At 44.4% G+C, this 12,079-nt stretch overlaps 1 protein-coding gene across 6 annotated transcripts in view; it reads right to left on the bottom strand.

Annotated features, from left to right (window-relative positions):
- MTA1 (metastasis associated 1) overlaps nucleotides 1-8,985 on the bottom strand; it is a 611,607-nt gene extending 602,622 nt beyond the window's left edge. For 4 of the 6 annotated variants that reach the window (XM_073610310.1, XM_073610312.1, XM_073610311.1 and 1 more), the window contains exon 1: nucleotides 8,665-8,983. In XM_073610310.1, coding sequence (XP_073466411.1) covers nucleotides 8,665-8,692 — 28 coding nt within the window. In that variant the 5' untranslated portion in view covers nucleotides 8,693-8,983. Of the gene's footprint in view, nucleotides 1-8,664 lie in introns of all 6 variants that reach the window. The other 2 variants (XM_073610308.1, XM_073610309.1) reach the window with 1 other exon arrangement.
- Nucleotides 8,986-12,079: the final 3,094 nt, after the last annotated feature.

The raw sequence follows: 12,079 nt of genomic DNA, 5'->3' as shown, positions 1-12,079 counted from the left end.
ATACCGGAGGAGCAGGAGGGGACACCCCCCCCCTCCCGCCGCCTCCCGCCGCTCTTACCGGGCCTCCCGTGCGATCGGCTGTTATACCGGAGGAGCGGGAGGGGACATCCCCCCCCCCCCCCTCCCGCCGCCTCCCGCCGCTCTTACCGGGCCTCCCGTGCGATCGGGAGGCCCGGTATCCAATCGGTTGTCTCCGGCGGCTGTGGGCGGGCTGGAACGAAGCCGTGGGCGGCTTCGTTCCAGCCTTCTCAATGTAAACGCGGAAGCGACGTCATGACGTCACTTCCCGTTTACTCGGCTGCCAATGGCGCCGAATTTAAAAACATATACAGTATTCAGAATCGCCGTTTTCGGCGATCTGAATACTTTGAAGTGCAAAGGAGGGATCGGAGGTCTTTTAGACCCCCGATCCCTCCATAAAGAGTACCTGTCACCACCTATTACTGTCACAAGGGATGTTTACATTCCTTGTGACAGCAATAAAAGTAAAAAAAAAAAACTTTTTTTAAAAACACAATTTATAAATCTAAAAATATATAAAATAAATTAAAAAAAAAATTTTAAAGCGCCCCCGTCCCCGCGAGCTCGCGCAGCGAAGAAAACGCATACGGAAATCGCGCCCGCATATGTAAACGGTTTTCAAATCACACATGTGAGGTATCGCCGCGATCGTCAGAGCGAGAGCAATAATTCTAGCACTAGACCTCCTCTGTAACTCTAACCTGGTAACCGTAAAAAAAAATTTTAAAGCGTCGCCTATGGAAATTCATAGCTACCATAGTTTGTCGCAATTCCACGAGTGCGTGCAATTATAAAGCGTGACATGTTTGGTATCTATTTACTCGCCGTAACATCATCTTTCACATTATACAAAAAAATTGGGGTAACTTTACTGTTTGGATTTTTTAAAATTCATGGAAGTGTCCCTTTTCCAAAAATTTGCGTTTAAAACACCGCTGCAAAATTACCATGTGATATAAAATATTGCAACAATCTCCATTTTATTCTCTAGATTCGTTCTAAGTAATTTTCTAGCAAAAAATACAGATTTTAACTTGTAAACACCAAATTTCAAAAATGGGCTTAGTCATGAAAGGGTTAAACTTTACATACAGGGGGTCCCCGGGTTACAAACAAGATAGGGACTTTAGGTTTGTTCTTAAGTTGAATCTGTTTGTAAGTCGAAACAGGTAAATTTTTTAAGTGTAGCTCCAGCCAAAAAATAAATGTTTAAGTTTTGTAGATAGCATAGGGAAGGGTTATCACCCCTGTAACATTTGTTTTGCTGTCTGTGCCCCTGTTCAGAAGATTTCACCTCACTTTCTGTCCCAATGACAATTGGATTTTGAAAATTTGGGGTTAATAGGGAAATAAGGATAGGTGATAAAGCATCAGTGGGGACACCTTTTTTCCCATATTAACTCTTACAGGAGTGAATTTCCCTTCCTAGGGGTAGATTTCATCTCACTTCCTGTTGTCTCCCTCCGTTTGTAAGTAGGAGTCGTTTGTAAGTCGGATGTTTGTAAGTAGGGGACCCCCTGTATTAACTAAATTATACACCACACTTTATTTTAAAGGTTATTATCCGATTAACTGAAACAAATCGGCCAACTAATCGATTATAAAAATAATTCTTAGTTGCAGCTCTACATTAAAAATGGCTGTGTGTTGAGTTATTTTGAGAGGACAGCAAATTTACACTGTTATACAAGCTGAACACTCACTACTTTACAGTGTAGCAAAGTGTCATTTCTCCAGTGTTGTCACATGAAAAGATATAATAAAATATTTACAAAAATGTGAGGGGTGCACTCACTTTTGTGAGATATAGATTTTACACACACACACACACACTAGGGCTGGGAAAAAAAATCGATTTAAATCTTGAATCGAGTTGAGAGGTCAAATCGATTCAAAATTTAAGCAAATCGATTTTTTTAAATTTTTTTTTTTTCCACCGCGCCGGTCCCGAGGCGCTGCGGGCATGAGTTTTTAGGCGAGGCCGCGGCTTCGGCCTAGTCCGCGGCTACGGCCGGACGCCACGGACTAGGCCGAAGCCGCGGCCTCGCCTAAAAACTCATGCCCGCAGCGCCTCCGGACCGGCGCTGACACCGCGCCAGGCCTGAAGAGCTTCGGGCACGGAGTTTTTAGGCGAGGCTGCGGCTTCGGCCTAGTCTGCGGCATCCGGCCGTAGCCGCGGACTAGGCCGAAGCCGCGGCCTCGCCTAAAAGCTCATGCCCGCAGCGCCTCAGGACCGGCGCGGTTTCAAAAAAAAAAAAAACTCGATTCAAATCGTGAATCGAGTTTTTTTTAAGAGAACCGAAGATTTTTTTTTTAAAGAAAATCTCCCAGCCCTAACACACACACACACACACAATTCTTCACAGGAGGGCTGCTATAGGTTGGTCCTTAACTGGTTAAAACAGTAATAAACCTAAAAGCAAAACAAACATTTATTATATTGCAGCGTACCAATTTTAAGGCCTGCAGGTTGCAGTTGATGCATATTCCAGGTGTATTTTGCGTTTTTCAATACACGTTTTTGAGCCATTGAACTCTGCTGAACCAAAAGTCTGCGGAACCTGCTTGTCCCTGGCCCTTTCCATAAAATGCACAGATGTGAACATGACCCATTGGAAACCATGTTATATGGACTGCAGTGTGTTTCTGCAAAACTGAAAATACACATAGGTGTGAACCAGATCTTAGATGCGATGGCTGCATTTGTTTTCTTTTTTAGGCCCCCTTTAGACAGGCATTGCGATCAGGTTCAGCTGTCATTCAGGCGGATTGGAAGGTCCATGTATTCCTAAGGACAGGCAAGTGTAAAGGGATTTGTATCCCTTTACAACCCCCTAACCCTGGTCCAGAAAAGAAAAAAAAAAAAAAAAAAAAAAAAAAAAAAAGGGGGGGGGGGGGTGTACGGGGACTATAGATGCACCGAAATTTTGGCAGCTGAAACATTTTGGCCAAAAATGGGGTTATCAGCATTTTGCCGATAAGATAAAAAAGGTCCCGAAAACGCATGCAATGTTACTGTGCTGCATTTTTCATAGGTCATGTGACTCAAAAACGTAAAATGGGTGCATTATTGATGCGTTCTTGCTGTGTTTGCAATGGATTTTAACAGGGAGGTGCGTTTTTGCAGCAGGCAGGATTTTTAACACCCCAACGGACCAGTGTGAAAACCTACATAGAATTTAAAAGGGATAAATTTTTGCTGAGCTTTCCTTGTGTTAAAAGGTGCCAATAATGGGCGACAAATTCATATTCATTTAAAGTCACGATTATCATAAAAACCATAATATATATATATATATATATATATATATATATATATATATATATATATATATATATATATATATATATATATATATATATATATATATATATATATATATATATATATATATATATATATATTTATATTATGGATGCACTTGGCCGAAGCAGAGCGAAAATGACAGTTTAAAAAAAAAAAAAAAAAAAAAAAAAAAAACTGTCATTTTCGCTCTGCTTCGGCCAAGTGCATCCTGCATTTTTGGTTTCGGTACCAATATTTCCATTCGTTGCGCCTCTAGTGTAAATGGTAAATAAGTACGGAGTGTGGGACTTTAAATGAGGCAATTGACTTGTGGAGGTAGAATGGTTGGTAAATATACACAGTATTCAGACCCCCTTAAATTTTTCACTCTCTGTTATATTGCAGCCATTTGCTAAAATCATTTAAGTTCATTTTTTTTTCCTCATTAATGTACACACAGCACCCCATATTGACAGAAAAACACACAGAATTGTTGACATTTTTTTTAGATTTATTAAAAAAGAAAAAATGGAATATCACATGGTCCTAAGTATTCAGACCCTTTGCTGTGACACTCATATATTTAACTCAGGTGCTGTCCATTTCTTCTGATCATCCTTGAGATGGTTCTACACCTTCACTTGAGTCCAGCTGTGTTTGATTATACTGATTGGACTTGATTAGGAAAGCCACACACCTGTCTATATAAGACCTTACAGCTCACAGTGCATGTCAGAGCAAATGAGAATCATGAGGTCAAATGAACTGCCTGAAGAGCTCAGAGACAGAATTGTGGCAAGGCACAGATCTGGCCAAGGTTACAAAAAAAAAAAAAAATTCTGCTGCACTTAAGGTTCCTAAGAGCACAGTGGCCTCCATAATCCTTAAATGGAAGTCGTTTGGACGACCAGAATCCTTCCTAGAGCTGGCCCTCCAGCCAAACTGAGCTATCGGGAGAGAAGAGCCTTGGTGACAGAGATAAAGAAGAACCCAAAGATCACTGTGGCTGAGCTCCAGAGATGCAGTTGGTAGATGGGAGAAAGTTGTAGAAAGTCAACCATCACAGCAGCCCTCCACCAGTCGGGGCTTTATGGCAAAGTGGCCCAACAGAAGCCTCTCATCAGTGCATGACACATGAAAGCCTGCATGGAGTTTGCTAAAAAACACCTGAAGGACTCCAAGATGGTGAGAAATAAGATTCTCTGGTCTGATGAGACCAAGATAGAACATGTTGGCCTTAATTCTAAGCAGTATGTGTGGAGAAAACCAGGCACTGCTCATCACCTGTCCAATACAGTCCCAACAGTGAAGCATGGTGGTAGCAGCATCATGCTGTGGGGGTGTATTTCAGTTGCAGGGATAGGATGACTAGTTGTAATTGAGGGAAAGATGAATGCGGCCAAGTACAGGGATATCCTGGACGAAAACCTTCTCCAGAGTGCTCAGGACCTCAGACTGGGCCGAAGGTTTACCTTCCAACAAGACGATGACCCTAAGCACACAGCTAAAATAACGAAGGAGTGGCTTTACAACAACTCTGTGACTGTTCTTGAATGGCCCAGCCAGAGCCCTGACTTAAACCCAATTGAGCATCTCTCAAGAGACCTAAAAATGGCTGTCCACCAACGTTTACCATCCAACCTGACAGAACTGGAGAGGATCTGCAAGGAGGAATGGCAGAGGATCCCCAAATCCAGGTGTGAAAAACTTGTTGCATCTTTCCCAAAAAGACTCATGGCTGTATTAGATCAAAAGGGTGCTTCTACTAAATACTGAGCAAAGGGTCTGAATACTTAGGACCATGTGATATTTCAGTTTCTCTTTTTTAATAAATCTGCAAAAATGTCAACAATTCTGTGTTTTTCTGTCAATATGGGGTGCTGTGTGTACATTAATGAGGAAAAAAAAATGAACTTAAATGATTTTAGCAAACGGCTGCAATATGAGAGTGAAAAATTTAAGGGGGTCTGAATACTGTGTATATTTACCAACCATTCTACCTCCACAAGTCAATTGCCTCATTTAAAGTCCCACACTCCGTACTTATTTACCATTTACACTAGAGGTGCACCAAATGGAAATATTGGTACCGAAACCAAAAATGCAGGATGCACTTGGCCGAAACAGAGCGAAAATGACAGTTTAAAAAAAATATATAAAAAATGTATATTATTATAAAGAGTGAAAAATTTAAGGGGGTCTGAATACTTTCCGTCCCCACTGTATATATATTAGACTCGGTTTACTCTTGGTTCCCCATAGAGCAGGCTCTGTCCATATCCACTCTGTTGATACAGAGTGGATATGTCATCCACCTGCTCATGAGGGGATCAGCTCACAAATCCCCTGCCGATAGGAATGGAATCTGCCCTGTGTGAAAGAGGCCCTTGGCTTCCTTTCTTTTATTTTCACCTGGCGATCCAGCCAGTAAGTCTGCTGTTTTTCAACGGAACAAGCTGCCTTGCCGCTGTAGCAGTTAGAGGTTTCAGACAAACCATTTAAAGCGGAGTTCCAGATGGACAAATGTTTATTAAAAGTCAGCAGCTACAAAAGACACTCATCTATCCTACGGTCCAGCGATGTAGCCGTCTGAAACATCCATTCTCTCCCCCCGCCTGTCTGTGGCACCAATACTGTGGGCACCCGGCTCCGACAGCTTGAGGCTTGAAAGCCAGGTGTGCGCGCACGCGTTGTGAACGGCCGGGCAATCTCTTGGGACCTGTCCCAGAAGATTGGGGGGAGGAGTCGCCTAGAAAGCGTGGGCCGAAGTGGGAGTTGGGTACCTGCCAGGACTAGGTATTAGGGCTGGGGAAAAAATTAATTTAAATCTTTTATCGAGTTGAGAGGTCAAATCGATTTTTTTTGTTTTCACTGCACCGGTCGTGAGGAACTGCGGGCAGGAGTTTTTAGGCGAGGCCACGGCTTTGGCCTAGTCCACTAGGTTGGACGCTGCAGACTAGGCCGAAGCTGCGGCCTCGCCTAAAAATTGCTTGCAGCTCCCCAGGACCGGCGCTGACACCGCGGTGGTCCTGAGGAGCTGCGGGCAGGAGTTTTCAGGTGAGACCGTGGCTTCGGCCTAGTCCGCGAGGCCGGACGCGCGGACTAGGCGAAGCCATGGCCTCGCCTAAAAACTCCTGCCCGCAGCTCCTCACGACCGGCGCGGTGTCAAAAAACTTGATTCGAATCAGTTTTTTTTTTAAGAAAATCTCCCAGCCCTACTAGGTACCCACTCCCCCCAAAAATTACATGCCAGATGTGGCATGTCAGGATACCTTAAAAGCATAAGTTCCACTTTTGAGTGGAACTCCGCTTAAATACTGACAGTGGTGCTTGCAATGGTCAGCTTTTATGTAGTCAACACCCTGCTGCTTGCATGCCAGAGCTAAGGGTAGGTAGATTCCAGGAAGAAAAGGCTACATGAATCATCTGCATTTACGCAAGATGGCCACAGCCAGAAATGCTAGGAGGGCATTTTTCAAAGCGATTTCTCAGCAAAATAAAGCATGCAAGCGCATATGGATGGCTGATTTTTTTTTTGCTTTGGAAGTGCTACCCCTTCATTGAAACGGGCAGGGGCGTTTTGTGAGCACAATTTATAGCGCTCCCAAGCTGCCCCAAAGGTGCTGCTTGCAGGACTTTTCTTTCAACATCCCACAAGTGCACTGCCCAATGTGAAAGCCCTCATTGCAATGAATGAGAGGCTATTTTCAGGCACTTTTTAGAGGCTATTTCTAGCTCTAAAACGCCTGAAAACTGCCTCAGTGTGAAAGGGGACTTAAAGTGTTTTTGGTGCTCAGATGTAGTGCTGTTCCAGTTTAATGTTATTGTATCCGCTTGTCTATCCAACACTCCCCATACTGACAATTTTGCCCCTTCATCCAGAGCGGGGGCACTTTAATACAAGAGGTTTGTTACCCGCCAGATCACCAGATGAAAACAGAGGGGAAAAAAAAAGCCTAAAGAAGAAAACTAAGGCTTGGTTTACAATAGGAACAACAATGCATTCCTGTTTAATTCACGTGCGATTCAGTGCGGTGCAACTGGAGCTGAATGGGCCCCAATTGCACCACACTGTGCCAAAGATGTGCATGCAACCATTTTTGGTACCGCACTGCAACCGGATTGAGTGGTCATTTGGTACCATGCGATCTGGTGATAGTAAACACTGTGTTTAAGATTGCACTGACACCCACTGCAGATCGCAAGGGCAGTGCGATTTGAGTGAATTGTGGAAAATGCACACCGATCACAGCGTTCCCTGCGTCTGTGTGAACCTAGCCTAATGCAGCCACCACAATTAATGATTGTTAAGCTGCAATATATTACATTTTTGGGTTGAATACCGCCTTAAGGTGAAAGTGAAGTTGGATATACCAATCCCCCCACCCCATAAGAAAAAGTGGCCCTAAGAACTTCCCAATAATATGTGTAAGGCCAGCAAAAGCAGTTTGTCACATTCCTCTCACAGTCCTGACAAGATCCGGACAGTCTCACATTGCAACAAATGTGTCAGTGACAACGAGTGAGATCAGTGACGTCTCCCCGCTCCAGTCATTCACGAACCCTCCGATTCATATTCGTTACATAAAGTGTATCTGCAATAGCCGCCTCTCCGCGCCGCCTGTGGTGGCGTTCGGTTTCTTTTGTGTCACATTAGCCCCCATCTTTCGCCATTTTGGCTGCGGTGCTTTCTACCTAGCCGTACCCCCACTGCTGTTTCCCGCTAGAATCCCCCCCACCGGAAATAAAAGAGCTAAGGGAGAATTGCAGCATAGATAGAGCCCACACGGCGGGCGGGCAGGGGAAAGAACCGAACCCTCCCTTACTACCTCACCCGCCATAAACAACCTGCTACAAAGAGGCCTGTGCTTCGCCAACCCTAATGACACGAGCAGCGGGGACGGTCAGCAGAGAGGACACCATGTCAACACGTGCGGTGCTATACAGACGGACAACACGGGACCTCCGGGCTCCCAGAGAGTGCCCGCTGTACTGCCTGTGTACCGAACACAATCAATGACAGGGCTGGCACCACCAACAACCACCCCCTCCCCTTTACAATAGAATGCCAGTCACAAAGCCGCCTGTCATAAACCTGCCTGCCATAGCCGCTTTCATTACTATTGAAAGAGAAGGAAGAAGCAGCCGTCCAGCGTATTCTGGCAGGCGGCTACTGAGCTCCTGCAGCACCATATAGTCCGGCCGCCTCACTCCTCCTCCTCCTCGTACACCCCTAATTACTTCCAGCAGGGGCACTATAGGAGGACGCGGGACCATGCGAAGCCGAGCTGCAGCTCCATGAATATTCTACACGCAGCGGAGCCCCCCCACAGCAGGCCCGGGCATCTTCCACTTACCTCCAACCCTGTACATGTTTGCAGCCATGTCTTCCAGGTAGGGAGGAGGAAGGGGGGGATTCCGCCAGCACTCCTCCTCCCCTCGGTGACTTCTCCAAGTGCTGAGCCCCTTCTTTGTTCCCGTAGACTTCTCCCGATCCCCTCTGTGGTTCAGGTGGGATTCCAGTCTCCTTTTTGGAAAATGGTGGCTCGTTCAGCCGAGGAGGAGGAGGGGAAAGGGATGCATTTAAAGGGGCAGTGCTTTGCCTCCTGGTGGCAATGTGCTTGAAGGGAAAAAAGAGCGAAGAAACAGCAACAGTCCTCGGCGAGGGGAGGGGGGAGAGAGGAGGAAGCAGTCATTCGGTCCAATTCTATCATTACCCCCCTCCCCTCAACACTTACCTAGTGATAACTATGAGCCTCATCTCTGAAGGGTTCATAGTATCCTTTCTTCGGTTTGTTTTCTCCCCAAAAAGTCAGTTTTTGTTTTGTCTTCAAAGTGTATCCCTAAACGGTATTAAATCCGAAACCAACAATTTAATTACCAGTCACCAATGTGCTGTCTGCCTTTGTATTCTTTTGTTAGGCTTTTTCCCTGTTTTCACCTGGTGGTTAGGCTAGTAATGTCCTGTTCACATCCAAGTGTATCAGCATCACGCACTTCTACCTGCGTTTCCAGAACACGTTAACATGCACGCATGGGTGCCACTTATTGTTAAAGGAAATTGTTATTATACAGCGCCAACCGTTTACGCAGTGCTTTACAACATAAGAGCAGACAGTACGAACACAATGTAGTTTAACCACTTAAGGACCGGAAGATTTTCCCCCTTAATGACCAGGCCATTTTTTGCGATACGGCACTGCATGGCTTTAGTTGACAATTGCGCGGTCATGCGACGCTGTTTTCAATGACAGATCCCTGTTCTGGCTCTCTGTGGAGCGATCGTGGGTGACCGGCGGACCTCATGGCCACGCGCATCAGCTCCCCTAGCGGGCGCGCCTGCTATAGCTGTGAAACGGATCGACGTACAGCTGCAGCGATTCACGAGCCGACCTGCCACAGTATAATGACGGCGGCTGGTTGGCAAGTGGTCAATGCAATAGGAATCGGAGAGCTCTGCTCGTTAAAGCTTACAATCTAAGAGGATAAGTTCACCTTTAAAAAAAGAAATAAAGTAAATGCACATTTTTTTTTTTTTTTTGCAGGTAAAAAAATGTTCATTTGCCATTTTATTTTAGGACCCTGAAAAGTATTGCACCAGCAATCAACAGATCACTGGTGCCATGCAGGACTGCAAACTGTCAGTGTAATCTGTTTGCCTGTATATCATATGGGCAGGCAGTTTACATTGACCGGAAGAATCAATGAACTATCTAGAGCACTTAACAGCTCCTTGGTAGTTCATTGAGAGCTACAAGCCGACATCTGCAAAGGAAGTTGGTACTTGTAGTTGATTCGTTCACAGAATGACCGCGCTGTTTTCAAAAAGTGGCAGCTTGTATGGGGTAACTTCTCCGCAGAGACAGCGGGAACATGTTACACCCTAAATTTTCACAAAAGTGAACTTCTCCTTTTAATGGCACCTCAAAGATGCTAAAGAAACAGGTGTTTTGTTGTGTGACAGAATGCCCAAAAAATAAAATGCCAAAGTTGGCTAAGAAAGAGGGCACAGGAGTTACTTTGACGTGTTTTTGGAGCATAGGGCAGCACATTCAAGCGAATGCGTTGCCCTACATGTCACGACAAAAACATTAAAGTGATAGTAAACACACACTGTTTCATTATTCACTGTGCCTTTTTCCTAATCAATATTTATTTCAGGTACTTTTATAGCACCGTCAATTTATGCAGCGCTTTGCATATACATTGTACATTTATGTCAACCCCTACCTTCACAGAGCTTACAATCCAAGGTCCCTATCTCACATTCATACAAGGGCCAATTTAACCAGGATCCAATTCACTTACCAGCATGTCTTTGGAGTGTGGGAGGAAACTGGAGTACCCAGAGGAAACCCACACAGGGACAAGGGTACAGAACATGCAAACTCCAGGCAGGTAGTGTCATGGTTGGGATTTGAACCAGCGACCCTTTTTGCTGCTAGGTGAAAGTGCTAACCACTACACCACTGTGCTGCCCAGCTGTTACATGACCCAGCTATTTCCCAACCTGTCTGCAGGGGAATATAAGCAGGAGGAGCTTCTAGTTCTCTGCTGCTGGTCACATGTAAAAAAAAAAACAGCCTTTGGAATACAGAGTAAAAATAAATAATATCAATAAACTGTTTTAAATCATCATACAAATGTATATTTGTAATTAAATCGTTATTATTTTTTTAGCAATTACATGGTGTGGGTGGGTTTCTGCCAGTCACAGGCTCTGTCACGCCTCTCCAGCATGTGTCTTAAAATAAGAGGGAGGTGAAGCCTCCATCAATCTACATGTAATATCCAGCCCCCATTATATTTACTTGGTTAGTGGGCATAGAGAAGGAGGAAGGGAGTGGGCTGTCATTTACCACTGTGTATATGCCCACACGTGTGACTCTATAGTCACATGGACTGCTCAGATGTGATATGGAGAAAATGCTCATTATAGAAACTCAGTTAAAACTGAGCATGTGCAGGGTTGCCAACTCTGCTTTGCAAAATCCCAAGCTGTATTGGAGACTTGGACAGAAGGGGGAGATCAGGAAAGAGAATAGCAGGATCAACCAGGATTTTTGCAGGATATTGAAAGTGAATTCCATAGTGACTGAATGAGCACGAACAGAATGTAATACACCATTTATTGATAGTTTTTTTTTTATTATGTCGGTTTTGTACCACTTAAAAAAAAAAAAAAGTAATACTCCCACTGCACTTAGACGTGAATGCGGCTTAACACACGTCTGGTATTAGGGTGCCTACATTATTGATGAAGATACACCTTTGGACAGCAGCATCTGGCAGTAGGGGAGTGTTAGATGCACTAGTAATAAATATGTGAATGAATAAGCTTGTCGAGCCCAGACAAACTACAGCGCTCAGGAGTGATTTGATAAACCAGGCATAACATGGATGGTAATTGTAATGAATTTACCAAATGGATGGATCATACAAAATGGGTAAAAACCTAAATGTACCAAAAAAATAAGGGATACAAACTGTGGAAAATGATTGGTTAATGACATGTAGGTTTGCGTAGCATAGCATAGAGTACTAACATAGCTAAAACTAGGAGCTGCAGCTAGAAGACCAGAGAGGGTGGTCACTTTACAACCACTGGAAGAAAATGAAAGAAACAACAGCACAATCCCATATTGTAGCAATAAAAAATAAAATCAATGACAATTTATTTTAAGATAGAAATGCACTCCTAAAAGTACACATGGGAGCCAAAAATGTCGGAGGAGCAGCCAGAGAACCACCAACCTTGCCCGCTTGCTAGGG

This window comes from Aquarana catesbeiana, linkage group LG13 (assembly GCF_042186555.1).
Source record: "Aquarana catesbeiana isolate 2022-GZ linkage group LG13, ASM4218655v1, whole genome shotgun sequence".
In the NCBI taxonomy this organism is placed as follows: domain Eukaryota; kingdom Metazoa; phylum Chordata; class Amphibia; order Anura; family Ranidae; genus Aquarana; species Aquarana catesbeiana.
This window is presented reverse-complemented; position numbering and strand designations above follow the sequence as displayed.